The sequence below is a fragment of the Anticarsia gemmatalis genome, chromosome 24 (assembly GCF_050436995.1).
Source record: "Anticarsia gemmatalis isolate Benzon Research Colony breed Stoneville strain chromosome 24, ilAntGemm2 primary, whole genome shotgun sequence".
NCBI lineage: Eukaryota > Metazoa > Arthropoda > Insecta > Lepidoptera > Erebidae > Anticarsia > Anticarsia gemmatalis.
In genome coordinates this window covers 5,617,152-5,636,422 of record NC_134768.1, presented here as the reverse complement: position 1 = coordinate 5,636,422, position 19,271 = coordinate 5,617,152, and the positions used below count along the sequence as shown (strand labels likewise).

The following is a 19,271-nucleotide window of genomic DNA, read 5'->3' as shown; positions in this document are numbered from 1 at the left end:
GTCCCTAAATTACGACGTCATTTGTACAGTGCAATTTCCAGTAATTTTAAATGTCTAACTTTTAACATTTAAAATGATTGAAGAAAGTAGTTTTTGCGAAATACGATAGAGGCGCTTTTTAGGTATTCATACAAAATTTGTCGATAGTGGTCGGAAATTGCCCTACGACTACCAGGTTCAATCTCTGAATTAAAAAGTTATGTCTTGCAACTCCGGTTCATAGTTTGAATTTAACGTTCGAGTCGCTATAATGTAGCGATACCATATCGCTGAAGATCTTGCTTTGCGGGGTCTCTGTTCATCTGTGAAGTCCACTTCGAATATACCGAATTTTGCGCTGAAAACAAAATTACATTATATTGAAACTTTAATCCACGTCAGTGGCAAATCAAAGGCAGGTTTGATTAAAAGAACTTTGGATTTCGGGTTGCCTGTGCCTAAATACATACATACATGAATATTGACTTAGAAATAGTGTTAAAAGTGATGACAAAATGGTAAAAAAATTATATCAAGTATATTTGTTCAGAATGAACCATAAAGCTCCGTGAGAAAACCTTCTCTAACAAGAATTCACAAGGGGAAACCTAGGCTATTTTTTCTCGGCAAAATAAAAATCTGGTATCTTGTCAGCCAGGTCAAGACTTGCAATAAACGGATGAGCTCTTAAATATTTACAAATTGACTTACCTTAGTCCAGAATCCCATTCAAAATTATCCATAAGACTCCAAGCGGTATAAGAGATAACGTTACAACCATCGTCAACAGCATCCAACACCGCGTTTAAATAGTCGTTGAAGTATTTTATCCTTACTCTGTCTTTCAGACCGCCCATTGTACCATATCCATTCTCTGTTATCATTATAGGCGGATTGTTGTAGGTTTCTCGCACCCAGTTTAACGCTTTACGCATGCCTGATGGGATTGGCTGAAAAAATAAGAATTATAGGTTGGATCTTGAGTTATAGTCGTCTTGTTAAGAGGCCTCAGGTAGGGTACCAAAAACGTAAGCGAATGTGAAACTGGAATACTTAGGTAAACATCTGTTAACGTGCTTTTGAACCAATAGGTAGAGGTAGGAAATTTTGATGCTTGCAGTTTTGTTTGAAGTTATTCAGTATGTAAAAAATACTGGGTAAGTAATAAATCATTACGCTTAATTGGTCCAAGATCGTGTGGACTTTGAAGTTTTAACAACTTTAACACGTAGGTACCTAGTTAGACTGCTAACCATTGCATTAACCACAAGAAAAAATGCATGTCACGATCTTCTACCACAGAATAAAGTTTATTATAAGGAAAATAAAACATACGGTGGTATGAATCACAGGTGCCGGCTCATAGTCCAGGTATGTGCCTACAGCACCTATGTCGTCATCGTACGATGGTATAGGAAACATTCCTGGCACGTACAAGTCTTCGGTGTAGAACTTTGTTGAGTAGTGATTGAACCCGTAAAAGTCGCTTGTACCTGGAAATTATAATGATATTAAGTGCTTGTCTACACTATTTTTTTTTCGAGTTTTGATGCACAATGTTTCCAAGCAAATGTTCCGTGGGAACATTGTCCTTCCAGAACCTTTTGGTATCGTTTTCCTGTTTCTTTATGAATCGAACTGTTTTTCCATTGCTTATGGAAGATTTACAGCAAACTCAGTGTAGGTATCTACTTATTTTTTTTTCGTTTAAGAAGTTTGTGATATAAAACGGCTTCGCAACTTTTGATACCTATGGATGGCTTTATTCTATTATGTAGCTAGTAACTTACCTTTTATGTACTCTATTTCTTCAGGCGACAACTTCGGCAGTCTACTTCTAGGAAAGCCTTGCTCCGCACTCTTTTGAGCAATACGTTTGACCACCCTTTCCGGGAACCCACCAGTGCTCGAGAATATTGGATGACTGTACAAGCCGACTTCGAAATCTAACGCCAGTTTACCAGTCTCTATGTCTGCGGCCGAATCTGATGCACCTTCGCGAAAATCTGTTGCTATTGTTATGCCACAAATACCTAGAAATAATAAATCGCATTGTAGGTAGGTACTGGTGGATATTCCAATGTGTGGCAGTAGATATTGGATACAATAAATTCCAATCGATAAAGCCTAAAAACAAAAGATTAATGTATTACTTACCTTTCTGTTTATCTCTATATTCTTTGTCATACAAATGCCATGCCCTGGCATGCGCTAAAAGCAAGTTCTTAATAGCCATATAGTCACCGATTCCTCGTGAAACAATATTTGGTGCAAATCGAAAGGTGCCGTAACCAAATACAGCGAACTGCTTCGGCTCATTCATAGTTATCCACGTTTTGACGCGATCTCCAAACTCTTCATATAATACCCGAGCGTAATCCTCAAACCATTCTGTTATGAGAGGGTTTGCCCATCCACCAAGATCTTGCAAATTTTGTGGCAGATCCCAGTGATAAATTGTAACTATTGGTTCTATTCCATTTTCAAGGAGTTCATCAATAACTTTGTTGTAATAATCTATGCCACTTTTGCTGATCACATTGGCGAATCCATTCGGCAAGACTCTGGGCCACGAGATGGAGAAGCGGTAGAAATCGACACCCAAATACTTCAGCATCAAAATGTCTCGTTTGTAAAACTCGTAAGACTTGCAAGCTTCTTCAGCAGTTGTGCCGTCCTTTATGCTTCCTGGGATGTGGCAGTATACATCCCAGATGCTAGGCGTTTTTCCTAAAATATTAAGAAAAAAGGAAAATACCTAGGTAGGAGATACATTAAAGGTACCTGACCTAGTTCGTACTTTAGCATGATACTGTTTTGCATTAGTACCTACATAAGTAGAGGGCAACCCATAAGGTCACCTAAGTACCTACCTATATTATTATTATGTTTAAAATTAGGTAACTACTTTGCCTGCTACGTATTCGTACCTTGTGATGTTTGTAGGAATTCCGAAACCGAATCTCAAACAATAAAATTAAAAAACATGTGCCTACCTGAGACATTCCAACCACCCTCCACTTGGTACGCAGCGGTTGCCACTCCTAATTTCATATTCTTCGGTAATTTCCTCATATCGGCAGCTGAATAGGAGAACTAAATTGACATAAATAATTTTTCTTTGTTAAGTAACTGATTATTTTTAAGGAAACCGATAGCATGTGCAGTTATTACCGGTTACACAATTCATATGCTTTCATCTACAGTGCTACACCTTATGACGGCAAATTTTACCAAATATTTATTTTGTTCTAGATAGTGCTAGATTAGATAACTAGGTAAATTTATTTGCTCCCTCCCTTACATGTTTGTGTACTTACAAAGTAAATATGCTCAGCTATTAACTGCAACTGTTTATTGAATGCCTTACTTAGTGCAACTAACTCATTCTTATTGGATAATGCTGCTTATCTTGTAGGTACTGTGTTGACAATCTGTGTTAAGCATTTACATAGGCAAAACGTAAATCTGAGAGTAAACGATAAACAGCGTTAACGACATCGCCTGGTGTCTAATTACATACTTACAGCACTTGGGTTTTTGTATATAACAGCAATTTCAAATTGTTGTGAAAATTTAAGCATTTTCATTATTACTTTTGCTAATAATCTGCTCTAATAAATAAGAATTATTTTGGGTTTAGACAGGCTCTACACTTGCATGTAGGAAGTGTAGTGCAAGGAAATTTTCTGGGCCCCTTGTTCTTTAGTAGTAGGTATGTCACCACTGTAATATTATACTAGTGGTGACTAAAATATGTAAAGAACAGTATAATAAAGCACCATAACGCATAGTACTTATTATCTTGTTTGTTGAGGATCTGCTAATTTTACAGAAGTTATATTCCTACAGAAATATTTACATAAATGTTGGTAACATTCATGCAATAAAAACTACAGCAAGATAGGACTGATTATAACTAAAAAGTATAGAGTTCTATAGGTTCATGCACATATCTAGTGTTGCTAAAATAAGGCCTGAATTTAATCTAACAATCTACTAGCAAATGTAATAATAACACATTGTATGAGTAAGAATTTTTTATTATCTATATCTAACATAATATAACATTTTATCAATTAAGAGGCATACACAGAAACAGTAGCCATGATGTTGTACTGCTAAATAAACTATTGAGGTATTCCATTTAAGTTAGTGCCTAGCTATAGGCTTGGTTCTTGTGAAAGGAAACTCCTCTCTAGTGTGGTATGGAGCATATGGGTCATCAACATAATGCTTGGGTCTCTTCCAGAATTTTGTCACCATTTTGTCCAACAATGTGCTCTGTGTGGAGTTACAAGTCACGTGCTGTCTCAGTCTCCTCTTTTGCGGTGGAGACTTCTTCCACATTTTCTTATGTCTGCCTACCATAGGCCTTATCCAGCCTCCCCAGTGTAATCTGAAGAATCTGCTGACCACTGCCTTAACAGTCTTCCTTTTGCCTCGCTTTAGACTGAATTTCGTCACAGTTCTTACAGGAACAGGTTGTAAATTATTTGATATATCCAGAATCTGTTTGTTGTTCAAAAGACTCGCTGGCTTCATGCCTGTATTTGCTGACACGTTGCATACTTTACTGAGGGTCGAAAAGTTTTTATTGTTATAAATAATTCTGGCAGCATTGATATAAGGGACCGTAAGAGGCCGTATACTCCGAACAGCTGAAAAAGAAAAATATAACCTCAAAAATAAGCCTCAGAAATATTGATACAATTTTTGCTCAATAAATAGAGGAAAAAGAGGCAATAAATTATACATCATATTTAGAAGACATATTAACACCACTACTTATTCAAGTTAAAAGTGTATTACCATAAATCGCGCAACGAAACATTTTCAACAAAACACCATAGAAATCGTAATTTTGAGTGATTGAACAGCTGTCAAAAATAGTTTGACATTAAATGACAGTTTTTAACACAGTTCTACAGCCTAAGAAAATCTAAATAAAACCCAATTATTTGGCGTTACAAGAAGGATATAAAACAAATTCCACAGTTGGTTATCTAAAGTAGCATTTCTCTTAACTTAAATAAAAAAATTATGCCGAAACGGCCGAAACGAAATTACAGAAACACTATTGTTCTATTCTCTGTGATTGAATGTAGTCGCCGTTCTGTAGTCTCTGAATTTTGACAGCCCAAGTGGAAAGAGATTCGTGCCGAAAAATGTATAAATTTACGAGCCATGTAGGGAATGCAAAACTAATTTTGGTATGTACAATCATGCATTTACGTATTACTCTCGATAACAAGTAGTTATCACCATGGATATTGTATACACAAGTATTTCATCGACAATTTGTTGACACCGATTTTCGCTATGTTATGATTGTGTAAAAATGTTTTGCAGAGTGTTTGAGGTCTATATTTTCTTATTCGTTCGTTATTAGAGGATATAGCTTCTGTTATGAGATCTATTTACACAGTCCTTGATATTGTTGTACCTTACATAACAATCATTAAACGTCATATTCTCAAATAACCTACAAAATTGTTGCTAAGGCTGCGTTCAGACTAGATGACTGGTCTGACAAAATAATAACATGTCAAGTTGTACCAGTATCTTATTTTCTCAGGGTTTCTTCTTCTCTACTAATATCATATTCATGTATGGCTAACAATATAATATGTTTAAAGAATATGCAATTTAGTTGCAGTAATAATATTACTTCAGTGGCACTAAGTTGATGTAATCACCTGTTTTTATAGATAACAGAGATAGCAGCATGCAGATGCAATCAGATGAAAGATATAGATATAGGAAGCTTATTTTCTTTTCCAAATTAGAAACAAACTTAATAATAAATAATGAATATGAAATATATCAGATGAAGCCAATATTCACTTTATGTTTCTATTTTCTTCCTATTTGGAGAAGACCTCTTCAGGCTTAATTGGGAGGGGAGGAAGATATGGATGAAGTTGGGTATACCACTTACATTTGGTTTCACTTTTTTTAGATTAACCATGATAGCATAATAGACATGTTCTTATGTGTTTACAATTATTAGGAGCTTATAAACACACCTAATTAGGTTGGTATGATGTTATTAGATAACTAGCTTGTAAATGTTTAAACTGGCATCATCAATATAAATAAAAATGTATTTTTGCGGATAGATGGGATCCAAAGTCCCAAAGGAACAAAGGATAAGGTCACGTCAGTCCACTATTAAGAAATAAAATGACAATGTGATGAGTAATGGTTTTAGGTGCGGAGGCACGTGGTGGACGGGTCATCGGCTGCCCTCATATTGATGCGGTCTCCGCACAGAGGGTATGCAGGTGAAGCAGAGAAGTGTGCTGCCACACCACCACCTAAGAAGTCTGCTAAATTCTTCTGGGGAGCTGTGGGCGCGACTGTACTTACTGGTGCTGCTGTTGTTTATGCTAAGTAAGTATAACAAATATAGGTATTATTATGTATTATCTATATTAATATTATAAAATTGAAAAGTTTGTTTGTTTGCTTGAAGGCACTAACCTCATTAGCTACTGGTGCTCTGATGAATAGCTTATTTATTGAGGAAGGCTATAGGCTCTACAATATTACGCTATGACTATTAGGAGTTTAAGCAATGAAAATATTACAAAAATGGGGAAAATTATGACCCATTCTCTCTTAAGTGACGCAAGCGAAGTTTCATGGGTCAGCTGGTCACTGTAATTATTAAATACAATTATTAGATACACAATATCATAACAACAAGAGACACATTTCACCATTTAGAATGTTGCCTACTGGCATGCATATTGCCATATACCTGGCATATTACCAAACACTATAATTGAGAAGCTATTAAATTGCATAGATAATCCATACTTCCATACTAATATTATAAATGCGAAAGTAACTCTGTCTGTCTGTCTGTCTGTCTGCTACTCAATCACGCCTAAACTACTGAACCAATTTGCATGAAATTTGGTATGGAGATATTTTGATACCCGAGAAAGGACATAGGCTACTTTTTACCCCGGGAAAATTACGCATTTCCCGGGAAAATTCAGGTGGCGAATTAAGTCGCGAATAATTAATATTATAATGACATTAAAATAACAAAATTCCGTTGTCATGGCAACTGTTTTAATGGCGGATACCTATGCCTTAGCGCGACTTCGTTATATTAGGAGATATTTAAATAATTTTTATATATTTTTCGTGAAAAAAAGGCATATTTTATATCATCACGCTACGACCAATAGGAGCAGAGTTACAGTAAAAAGTGTTATAAAAACGTGGAAAATTCTGACCCATTCTCTCTTATGTGACGCAAGCGAAGTTGCGCGGGTCAGCTAGTAATATTATAAATGCGAAAGTAACTCTGTCTGTCTGTCTGTCTGTCTGCTACTCAATCACGCCTAAACTACTGAACCAATTTGCATGAAATTTGGTATGGAGATATTTTGATACTCGAGAAAGGACATAGGCTATATATCATCACGCTACGACCAAAAGAAGCAGAGTACCAGTAAAAAATGTTACAAAAACGGGGAAAAATTTCACCCATTCTCTCTTATTGGACGCAAGCGAAGTTGCGCGGGTCAGCTAGTTAATCATAAATTAAAAGAGACTGGAAATTCAACAGTGAGGCTTGTGCTCAAAAATAAAGATATATACAAATACCACGCAGTGCAACCTAGGAAACAAAGTTTAGGCTTCAAAATCAGCAGTGGTATGCAGATTTGATTACATAAATTTGCTATTGCTGAAATAAACTATCAAAGAAGAAATTTAATTAACATTTTTAACCTTTTTTTTGTCCATAGGAACAGTCCCGATACACGCAACTGGTTGGAATCAAATGTCCCTTGGGCTAACGACTTTGTGGCTCTAGTGTACCAGGAGAATACAACATACTGGAAGGCTGCAACCAACCAACTGGGCAATATCTCCACTTTTATCACCCAGTTCATGTTTGGAAAGGTAAGATACAGTAAACTATCAAGGTAGAATTGTAAAATACCGAATGTGATCATAATAAGAAACTATAATGTGTTTATTTTATTGAACATACAAACAATGGGAACATTATAATCCCAGTTTATTTATTAAACGTCTTTATAACACAGGTATTTAGTTAATGTCCCATAAAACTATCATCGCAGTTTGACTATAAGATCGACTATTAGTAGGTGCAACAACAAGGTTTCCCATCTAGGACACTGTCCCAACAATCCCTGTGCAGAGATAGACTTTGTAACCTTAATAACCACTGCATTGGCATCATCTAGCTGTAATATAACTTTGATATTTTTATTACTATGTAATACAGTGGACTCAAGGCCTGATCCCTTCCTTAATACGAGAGGAGACCATTGCCCAGCAGTGGGACATTAATGGGTTAAACAATGAGGTTGAGACAAGATGAGGATGATTAAATGATGATGAAATTCTTATAATACAGTTATTTATGATGTATTTTAGGAGGGTGTCACTCCACCGGCAATCCCACCTAGATCGGTACAGGATATCGACAAAGATGCTGAGAAAACTTTCGCACCGAAAGAATATCAATGTAAGTGAATTGTAAAATAATAATGGTTTTACTCAATTACATAGATTTTTTGCATTGCATTATTGTTCTAATACTGTTTGTTTTTCCACTATCATACTGTTTCTTTTGGGAGTACTTTTAAAAGGGGTTTTACGCGGGTCGATTATCGACTTGCGGCAATAACGCTTCGCACGTTTAGTCGTTTGCGATCTAGCCGCATTCTCATTTCGACGATAGAATCTCGGCGCGCGGCCCATGCCGTGCAGCTTTATTCACCCGTGTAAACTTCACATAAATCCATATGATAAACAGAAATAATTATTTCATATTGACAGGAAAACATAATGTATATAAACCACAGGATATTACTCATTGATTTAATCTGAAATCCACTGCAGTTTATAAAAATGAAAAGCACAGTAACATTTCTTTGCACTTTCGTCTCCTACATTCAAACTGTGTTTAATATACATCATCCACTGTTTTACCTTTACACCAAACCCCAAAATACAATGGGAACTCACGACTCAAAACCATGCATGGGTCTATAACAATACTTCAAACATTTTGACCTAGTGTGTTACTAATATGGAGTTAACATAATGTGTGCACATGTATCTAACAGTGCCGCCTCCGTCGTTCGAGCCACTCTATGTTGAGAAGAAGATCATCCCACCAGCTGAAGTTGAAACGGAAGGTAAGTTCTTTGGGAATTGCGTTGTTTTTACCGTCGCCTTTTTCTATAACACTTGATTTTTTTTTGTTAACGGTTCTTTTACAGCCATAAGACTTTTTAATTAAAGAGTAGATATGGATCTGTTATCCTAGTTTACGATACAATTTCAATACTGGTTAAATAATTTCTATGAAAATCGGATGACAATATTAATTATTAAACTGACGAGAATGCACAACATTCATTGTAGTTACTGTAACAGGTAGAACTTTGATAGTTGTTTTCATGACCTGTTACTTTATGTACGATCGGTTATCCCGTACTTATCCACGCCCTGTGAAACTGTCTAATATTTTTTTTCTAATTTCAGCAACACTAGTCCGTACAGAGAAATGCGAGCCACAATCCCCTCCTCCCGTCAAGATCACTAAAGACATGGTGGAGATAGAACACGAGATGCACGAGAACACCAAGCTCGCTATCGACAACTACAAGAAGGCGACGCAGCACTGCGCTGATTATAACACCGCTTTGTTTAAGGTCAGAGAGTACCTCTTTTGTATTATAACTCGCGACCTTAAAATTTTTGACATGACAATTTTATTTTATTATATAGATGATGACCGATTCTCACACCTACTCAATATGCTTACAAAATTCCACGAGAATCGGTCAAGCCGTTTCGGAGGAGTACGAGAACATTGTGACACGAGAATTTTATATACTATAAGATAAGATTTAGTTAATAAGAACAATACAATTTAATTTGCACATATAAGTCCTGGATCTTTATCTCACGCTAGGTGGGGTTAGTTAGCAAATCAACTCTATTTTCAACCTATCTTGTTTTCGTGATCTCTTTCACCATAACCCTTTGTACATATTAAGGCATCGATGACTAAAGCGTAAATCTATTTTATAGGTGATCGAGTCATCTCTCGGTGATTTAGACAAGAAGTACTTTTCAACGCTTCAAGGCGCGCAGGGTGAAAGAGACAAGACCTACGCGAAGGCGAGGGAAGCCGGCGCCAAAGCTAGGTGTGCTATTGGTATGTACAACTTGCTATTATACGTGGGCATTATGAATGCATATAATAATTCTTAAAAAAGCTACTTCTAAGCAAAATTACTTTTTATGGTGCTACTATGAAACCATCATGGAATAGACAAAGTTAAACCTTTTTAAGGACATCACAAAAAGTACTAGAAAAATTTAGCCCAAATTTAAATGACTCGCTTTCAAATAAAATAAAGTCATCGAAAAGTTATCTACCCAGTAAATACTTATGAGGTAAAAATCTTAAGAAAGAGGTACAGACGAATTGAGAACATCCTCCTTATTCTAAAGTCGGTCAATAAGCCAACAATCTACTACTCTACTATCCAAGTAATCAACCAAACATTTTCTTTATACAGAAACCTTAGACCGCATGATCCAAGCCGGTGTCCAGGCTCCACCGGAGAGCATAGCGGCGACGCAGCGCTACTTGAAGCAGTTCCGCAACGACCTCAGTCAAGCTGAGAATGCGTACAAAGCCGAGCTCGACAAGGCTGTGCTCAGCGACCGCTACTGGAACAAGGTACAGATTATAGCCAAATAATTTTGTGGGTCTCAAAACGAGACGTAGGAAAATACCGCAGATGGAGACGTAACAACGACAGCGATTACAATTTTTCATTAAACAATAATTGGTCAAAATAATATTAGTCTATCAACCCGCATGACGATGTGGTTGGAAAAAGGGAACGAAAAAACACACTTGTCCCCCCACCAGTATAGCGACAGCTGGCGTGCTCTTATGTAATCTTATGGCCATTTCTCTGTGTCAAAAAAATTAACCAGTATTTAAACCCCACATAATAAGTACAGAAATCATGAAGCATTAAAAAAAACAAACCCTAATTAAGGTTGGTACAGATTTAGTGGTCTTCAATTCTTTTGGAAAGATTTTCGAAACTCTTTTAGTTTAACTCACTCTGTATATTTTCTTTCAGGTGGAACAAGCTCGTCGTATGTTCAAAGACGAGTTGCAAGCGTTGTTCCCGGGCGTGGACCTGTGCGCTAAGAAACTTGACATCAGAGGCGACACCGACCTACTGTTGACTTATGCACTGAAACAGGTATGAAAACCTAAACATCTCTTAATTGATTAGTGTGTAAAATGAAATACTACTGACAGAATATGATCTGTAGCGCGTTTCGAGTATCTAGAGTTTAACATTGAAAATGTACTACAAAAATAGTTACTACGGCGCCCGCTAGAGGCACTGATCAAATGTTCATTCAAAAAATCTAGATAGTTAGTCGACTAGTAGATACAATTAAATTTGAAGTCGATTTAGTCGGATTTGATCCCATGTCAAATCTGATTCCGCTTTAGTGATTAAGCCAGGTAATTTTTTATTTTTTATTGTATGAATATTGTTAACGAAATAAATTTTATATCATTTTGTTGGTCTGCAAATATTATTTCTGCTATAACCCAATTGTTTTTTCATTTTCAGATTCAATTTCTGCAGAACGAAATTGCGCAGTTGCAGACTGTTCGAGAGCTGAAAATCAACAGAGCTATTGAATGTAAGTTAACAAAATAAACCTATAACTATATAACAAAATGGATATATTTTTGTTGTCAAATATAATTTTGTATACAGAGAGTACTTTTTAGAAATCAATTTGGTTTCAGGTCACGACGAGAAAGCCATAATTGAGGCGAAAGTCGATGAAATTGTTCAAACCGAGAGACTGAAGAAGGAAAAAGAGTTCATGAAAAAGGTAACTTACATTAAACAATCGTAATAATCTTGACAAAAGAGAATGCCGTAGGGGACGGTCTAGAAAAACATACACAAATTATATCAGTGATATCTTTCAAAAAGGTCAAGTACATGGTACTATTGACCGGCGATGCTGTAGAAGAGATGCATAGATTTGAATAAAGAAAAAAAAATATTTTATTTGGTCGTTGCATACCCACACTAAAAAAAGGCGTAGTTTTATGTGTATGAATAATATGTTTGTACCCGAAATATTTTTTCATTGTTTCCAGAGTTTAGAAATCCAGGCAGAAGCAAACCGACGTATGAAGGAACAGCTCAAGAAGCAGTTCGAGATCCAACAAGAGGTCTTGAATGACAGACTTGCAAGGAAGGAGAAAGAGGTATTTATTTAAACATAGAGCTAGGCAGACTATTGTACAAAGAAAAAATACGTTTGACCTGGTTTTTATTATATATTTATTTTTACTAAACGCTTATTATTTCTTTATTATTATATTAGGTCGGGGAAAAAGTATTTTCGCATTATAGTATGTATGAACTTGTAATAAAATCTCTTTAGCTTCAAGAATCACAAATGAGTACACGGTTCATTAGGTTTCTTTCAGTGAGCTCTTTCAGGTACCCAAATATCGAGCTTTTTTGTGTAGAGAAAAGATTTTATAACAAGTTCAAACATACTATACTGCAAAAAGACTTTTTCCCCGACCTAATATTTTAATTTAATTTCAGGTGCTAAACACATTCAACCGCGAAGTTTCCAAAGAGGTTGAGAAGGAACGCGTACAGTTCAAGAAGGAATTGGCGGCTATGGCCGGCAAACTGAAGGCTATTGAGCAGACGTTGAAGCGTTAGTATATTTTATTGTTAAAATATGGCTATTGATTTGCAGGTTTTTTGTATGTAGCGTCCGAGTGCGTGCATACTACTTAGAAACCGTTTTATAGTCTAACCCTCTTATTCATATAAATATATGAAGTTATGAAAGGCTTATAAAGTGTTTTGTTTCTTTCACTCCTCAGCGAAATGAAGAGGAGAAAACATATTATAACTAAAATAAGCTTTTTAACTAAAATAGGTTTATAGTATGTTTATGAGGTTCCGTATTAAGAATAAGAGGGTAAAAAATAATAAATAATGGTGAATGATTGTATGCACAGAGCGTGCGGCGGCGGAGGCGGAGGCGCGGCGCTCGCAGTCGCTGTGGGCGGCGGCCGAGGCGCTGCTGGCCGCCACGCGCCGCGCCGCGCCCAACACCAAGGTCGACAACGAGCTCAAGGCGCTCGAGAAAGCGGGTGCGTACACTTTACATTCATCTATAGATACTAATCTATACTAATATTATAAAGCTGAAGAGTTTGTTTGTTTGTTTGTTTGAACGCGCTAATCTCAGGAACTACTGGTCCAATTTGAAAAATTATTTCAGTGTTTGATAGCCCATTTGTCGAGGAAGGCTATAGGCTATATATCATCACGCTACGACCAATAGGAGCAGAGTACCAGTAAAAAATATTACAAAATCGGGGGAAGTTTTTACCCATTCTCTCTTATGTGACGCAAGCGAAGTCGCGCGGGTCTGCTAGTTTTAAACTATATAGAGATTATGTCAGTGCAAAATTAGCCTAATTCTCAATTTTTTATCACAATTGACAGCATCTATAAAAAAATCAGCGTATCTAATGTTCTAACTATTGTTGATAAATTGCATTATGGAATTTACTGAATTATTCTTTTTCATTGTCATCAATCTTATAGTGACGTCCTCGCATTTAGTATGCACCAATAATACTAATATATTACTTTATACAACAGGCAAATCAGACAAGCTGGTACAGACAGTGCTGAAGGGAATCCCTAGTGAAGTTCACGAGAAGGGCATCGTCACCGAGAAAGCGTTGCGGGATAGGTTTGATGTTGTAAGTAAACTTGCCTATAAATATCAATATTGTATCTAGAAAGGCTAAGTGAAGCGACATACGCAACTACAAGTATGCAAGTTCCGTCGCTAAATGCCGAATCTCTATAGTCGGTACTGTCGAGTATCGAAAGTTTGACATTAAAAATGTACTTCCAAAATAGTTCCTACGACGCCCGTTAGAGGCGCTGATCAGATTTTGATACAAAATTTCTCGATAGCTAACCGGTTATCGGTAATTGATAGTGTTAGAGAATCGCGCTACTGTTCAACACGCTCGCTGTGTTATTTTAGTCACTTGACATGTAAGTCGGAATTATATTGCGTTTATTGTACCTTCCGTTGGCGAATGTTTTGGCTCCGAAAGTTCGGCAGGTGTTAAATGGCATAACATTTTCCATATTAATGATGTACCTTTCATTTTCTTTTTAAGTCCGAAGACTATAAAAGTTATTTATATGATTTAAATGGTTAATTTTAATATTTCAGATGGAGAAGACCGCTGTGAAAGTGGCGCTAGTGGGTCGTGAGGGTGCTACGTTACCAGTATACTTCTTATCTTGGCTGCAGTCCAAACTGTTGTTCCAGAAAGTACGTACAAGCTTACTGATATTAATTATTAATGTGAAAGATGACAGGTTTAGATGGATGATTGTTACTCGATCACGCAAGAACTACCGTCAACTGTGGTAACACAGTAACCTTTGTCGTGTAAACTTTACCAACTGGGAAATATAGTTATTTTCAATGGTTATTGGGATTGGTAGGGAGTAGGGACATAGGTAGTAGCGCATTATCACTGAAATTAAACATATTTGTCATAAAATAATGTATAGGTAAAGTTACCATGGCAAAGTTAAGATGCCACACTGCACTGAAAAAAAATTATAAACACCAGGAAAATATTTTCAAGCGAACTTTATTGCGGGCAGAAGATAGTGTTTATGTAACATGTCTTTTTTATATTTTTAGTATGCTGAGATACCTAAGGACGAGTTGGACAATTTACCCACTGACTTCTCCAAATTGGACACATTCGACATCATCCAGAGGGCAAGGTAACAATTATTTGCTTTTTCGCGACTTTGAGTTAATATGGCTGTAGTCTGTTTTCTCGGCGGTAGTGTATGTTACTGACGATCACTAGGTCTCGAGTTCGATAACCGAGTCGATCAAAGTATGGTGTCGTCGTATAAATGTGTAATTGTTGATGTGTCATGGTCACTTTTAACGACTCAAAAGTACCAAAAATATGCTGTATTTAATTGTAACAGCAAGTTTAAAGAGACGAGTGGAAATATTTCTGCACTGCTATAAGATAGTGTTGTGTGCAGGTACCACATGGAGCACGGGTCGCTAGGCGCGGCGCTGCGCTACGTGAACCTGCTGCAGGGAGCGCCGCGCGCCGCGTCCCGCGCCTGGGCCGCCGCCGCGCGCCAGCACCTCGAGGTGCGCCAGGCGGCTGAAGCTGTCATGGCACATGCTTCTGTGTCCGGCCTGCTCTACCTCTAGGCCTTACGCATATCTTTATGCTAGGCGGCTCCACACTAGTGTCGCACTAATTCTCCACGAAAACCTACCACACGTATATTCACACCTACGCGTTCACAATGATAGTGTGGAGCCGCCATTATGGGTGCGTTTCTACGGAAGCGAAATTCAGCAGGGAAAAGCGAAGTGATTGCGAATCGGTAAATATCACTGTTTCCGTGAAGTGAAAATTTCGAGCACTGCAATTGGTTGATTCGCAGCCGTATCTACCGAGTTTCGCTTTCGTGAAAACGTACTCTAAATGTCCAGTGTGTGTGTTTTAAGATCCATTATAGAGTACTAGCTGACCCGCGCAACTTCGCTTGCGTCACATAAAAGAGAATGGGTCAGAATTTTTCACGTTTTTGTTAAAGTTTTTTACTGTTACTCTGCTCCTATTGGTCGTAGCGTGATGATATAAAATATGTTTTTTTTTTTCACGAAAAATATTCTTAAAATTATTTATATCTCTTAATATAACGAAGTCGCGCTAAGGCATATCCACCATTAAAACAGTTGCCATGACAACGGAATTTTGTTAATTTAATGTCATTATTATATTGATTATTCGCGACTTCGTTCGCAACCTGAATTTTCCCGGGAAATGCGTCATTTTCCCGGGGTAAAAAGTAGCCTATGTCCTTTCTCGGGTATCAAAATATCTCCATACCAAATTTCATGCAAATTGGTTCAGTAGTTTAGGCGTGATTGAGTAGCAGACAGACAGACAGACAGACAGACAGACAGAGTTACTTTCGCATTTATAATATTAGTATGGATTCCTAATAAAATCTATAACAACAATAGCGATTATTAAAGCTAAGGTTTGTTCAGATGAGTATACATTCAAGTAGAGTTAAGGTTGTCTTACGTGAATGTCGAATGTGACGCGATACTATGCGACGTGATGCGTGTGTTAAATATATGTCAAAATACGCCCAAATATCTCGTTGTAATGCGTTACTCGTTCACGTGGGACAACAGTAGGGAACGACGAACGCGATAAAATATACTTTCTTTCTATGTTTTTCGGGTTCTTTGTAAACAACGCAACATAAATCATCGATCCCCGATGATTTTTGTCTTCAAGCGACAGCTACAGTAATGACTCATGGTAATTCGGACAGTTACATATTGCAGACATTTCTACTTTGTGAAAATACCATTGGATGTATGAGTCTGTGCTGTCATTTGAGTACAAAATCGTCGTGTATGGAAGGTTTATGTTACGTTGTGCACAAAGGGGTTAAAAAACATAGGCTTCGCAAAAAAGCTGAAAGAATGGAGCGATAAAAACAAAACTTCTTACCTGTGTTTACTCTTAACTATCAACAACGTCAGCGACTAACATCATGATTGGCCTGTTTTATTGCCGATAAACCATAGACTTTCGCGACGACGTATTTTGTCATATTTAACACACAAGTCACGTCGTATACCTACACATCGCGTCACTAACGGCCAGCGTAGAAGATCGCGTGTCGTCACCATATAAGGGCTGCATCAGCGGAATCCTCCAATGTCACTCAATTTTAAGTGATCCTCTGAGTTATATCTACCACTACGATACGAGACGAGACTTAAGTGTTACTTAAAATTATTGAGTTTCGTTTGAGTATTCGGCCCTATGTGACTCTACTCGAAGGTAAATAAACTCATCTGAACAAACTGATTTTAGACATTCGATCGCGTTTGCACTTAATTATATTAACTTACATCGACTAGTCTAACGTGTAATATTATGGGTCTTAAACACCACTCCAATAAGAATAAGCGGCGCATAGACAATCACGTATATAAAATTTAGATTACCAACCCTAGTTAGTGCGAAGATATAGTAAATGCAAAACAATAAATTTAACACCATTTTTTGTTTATTTTAACATGTTTTAAAACTGGAAAGATTTTAGGTTCTCTCTAATTTATTTGCGGAGTACTTTTCGTATATTGTTTTGTCTAAAACGCAATTGTTTTGTAATATAAAATTGTTCCCATAGAATATATGCAGGTATAAAATTTTGATGAGTCGAGTCCCTTTATATGGTTTTTTGATCAGCCCTAATTCACCTTGAATGTTATTTATTGATTAAACTTTCTTTGCAAATAAAATGTATTTTTTGTATGAAAGTTGTAACGGCACGAAAACGGTGTATATTTTTTGTCATTCTACCCTAATTTCAATGCGCTAAAATAAAGACACATTCTTACTGACATAGCTGCCTTTGTGAATTATGAGGAAATGTATTATAAATCGTAATGTAAGACGAAAAGTAGAATAAAAATGACTTGTTACTTATTTAAATGAAAGTTTTGTTATTTTTCCATGTTAATTTATATTTGTAAGACATTGAAATATTATGTTATTTACAATTTTACACCCATTATGTCCATTAGCCATTTATTTAGATTTAAACCATCATTGTCAAATATTGTTTAATATTTTGGCGGAAAAATGGTTACCTATTTTCTTTCATTTACAAAGTTATTTCACAAAGAAAATTTGTATCAAAAACGTGTAATCGCTGGTTATAAAATATTAGTTGAATTGTTTCGTTTCGTGCACAAATGTGTTCTGCATTTATTATCATCAGATTTAGACCAGAAAATTAATGTGCCAGCGAAGTGGAGGTTTCTTTAATTTTAGTAATTTATGTAAATAAAATATGGTATGTAAATTAAAGATTTTTTTTTTCATTTAGATGTCAATGTTGTTTTATTATTTAATATCCTAGCTTCTGCCTGACTGGTTTTGTATCATCTTTTTGGAAAATGCAATCAAAATTGACTCAGCATTTATGCGTAAAATATCAGCTCATAGAACTATTATGATGAGATTTAAAAAAAAATTAGGTACATGAGTACATAACTGTATTTGGAACAGAATAATGATAGTGATAGATACACCAATTTCTGGCAAAATAATAAGGGCTCTTTCAATTTAGACGTTTCGTGTCGTACGGCTGCCGCACGTTAACCGTGCCGCTGGTTATAGCCCGCTGCCGTACCGCTGCGGTACGTTAGCCGTCCGACACCAAACGCCTAAATTGAAAGCGTATCTGACTGCCGTGCGTTTGTATGTTAGTGTTGTTTTAAATTCATGTGACAGCAGTGTAGCCATGGACTCTGACGAAGAAACATTACTGTTAGTGCTCCTGTTAAAAAATATCAAACAGAAACAAAAACGCCGCGCCCGTAAAAGAACACTACCGATGTTTTCATTAACATGTAATTTTGGTGATTTCCATATTCTTTATCCTAGGTTAAAACAAGACAGTTTTTTCACCAGTATTTTTATTTTTAAAATCCTTTATAAATTTTTCACATATACCTTCCCAAGCATTTTTTGTTTCCGTGCGATTACTGTGTTTGTCGCTTTTGGAGTTCCATATAGCAGGACGTAATTCAATTTCATTTATAAATTCTTCCACGTCTATATCATCCATTTTAAGCAAATAATAAACATGAAAATTCAATGAAATTAGCTGTCACGTTTAGTCACCGCACTATTCAACAGCGAAATAAACACGTGGAGCTTGCGACGTTGCCGTCCTGCCGTCGTGCGTTCTCGGTACCGACACCGCACTGTTGCCGCACCGTGCGATTTGTATGAAAACAAATGACCGTCCGTGCACCGTACGACAAACGCACCGTTTCGGCACTGCTGCGGTCCGACACGATACGGCTAAATTGAAAGAGCCCTAAGGCATTGTTTGTAATCTGTGCCACTTTTCCTAGGTTTTTGCACATTTTTGCGGTTTCAATCAGTTTCTCTGGTGAAGTTATGCTTATATGCTAATATAACTCTTTGGTTAACCAAACTACAGGCGATCTGAAACTCTTTCCACTTTCTTTTTCATTAACAGTCAACTTCTGACAAAAAGTCAAACTATAAATAA

General features: G+C 36.7%; 3 protein-coding genes across 5 annotated transcripts; 1 reads left to right on the top strand and 2 right to left on the bottom strand.

Annotated features, from left to right (window-relative positions):
• Window positions 1–65: 65 nt before the first annotated feature.
• On the bottom strand, window positions 66–3,356 carry LOC142983600 (myrosinase 1-like). Of its 2 annotated transcripts, none has more exons than XM_076130566.1 (7): window positions 3,300–3,356; window positions 2,976–3,075; window positions 2,137–2,709; window positions 1,770–2,012; window positions 1,315–1,472; window positions 691–929; window positions 66–337 (listed from the first exon to the last, which is right to left on the bottom strand). In XM_076130566.1, the coding sequence occupies exons 2-7, from the start codon at window positions 3,052–3,054 to the stop codon at window positions 190–192; spliced, it is 1,440 nt and encodes a 479-aa protein (XP_075986681.1). In that variant the 5' UTR covers window positions 3,055–3,075; window positions 3,300–3,356; the 3' UTR covers window positions 66–189. The 2 variants fall into 2 exon arrangements, with proteins under 2 accessions (XP_075986681.1, XP_075986680.1); XM_076130565.1 differs by lacking the exon at window positions 3,300–3,356 and adding an exon at window positions 3,154–3,188.
• Window positions 3,357–4,001: 645 nt separating this feature from the next.
• Window positions 4,002–4,921, bottom strand: mRpL35 (mitochondrial ribosomal protein L35). Its single transcript, XM_076130325.1, has 2 exons — window positions 4,792–4,921; window positions 4,002–4,640 (listed from the first exon to the last, which is right to left on the bottom strand). The coding sequence occupies exons 1-2, from the start codon at window positions 4,811–4,813 to the stop codon at window positions 4,132–4,134; spliced, it is 531 nt and encodes a 176-aa protein (XP_075986440.1). The 5' UTR covers window positions 4,814–4,921; the 3' UTR covers window positions 4,002–4,131.
• A 115-nt stretch (window positions 4,922–5,036) lies between these two features.
• LOC142983448 (MICOS complex subunit Mic60-like) lies at window positions 5,037–18,081 on the top strand. 2 transcript variants are annotated; one of them, XM_076130323.1, is made up of 18 exons: window positions 5,037–5,192; window positions 6,194–6,375; window positions 7,749–7,905; window positions 8,407–8,497; window positions 9,102–9,173; window positions 9,523–9,692; window positions 10,075–10,201; window positions 10,569–10,732; window positions 11,148–11,273; window positions 11,658–11,730; window positions 11,840–11,928; window positions 12,203–12,313; window positions 12,663–12,780; window positions 13,091–13,225; window positions 13,743–13,846; window positions 14,335–14,436; window positions 14,818–14,903; window positions 15,180–18,081. In XM_076130323.1, the coding sequence occupies exons 1-18, from the start codon at window positions 5,148–5,150 to the stop codon at window positions 15,355–15,357; spliced, it is 2,130 nt and encodes a 709-aa protein (XP_075986438.1). In that variant the 5' UTR covers window positions 5,037–5,147; the 3' UTR covers window positions 15,358–18,081. The 2 variants fall into 2 exon arrangements, with proteins under 2 accessions (XP_075986438.1, XP_075986439.1); XM_076130324.1 differs by lacking the exon at window positions 9,102–9,173.
• The last annotated feature ends 1,190 nt before the right edge of the window (window positions 18,082–19,271 follow it).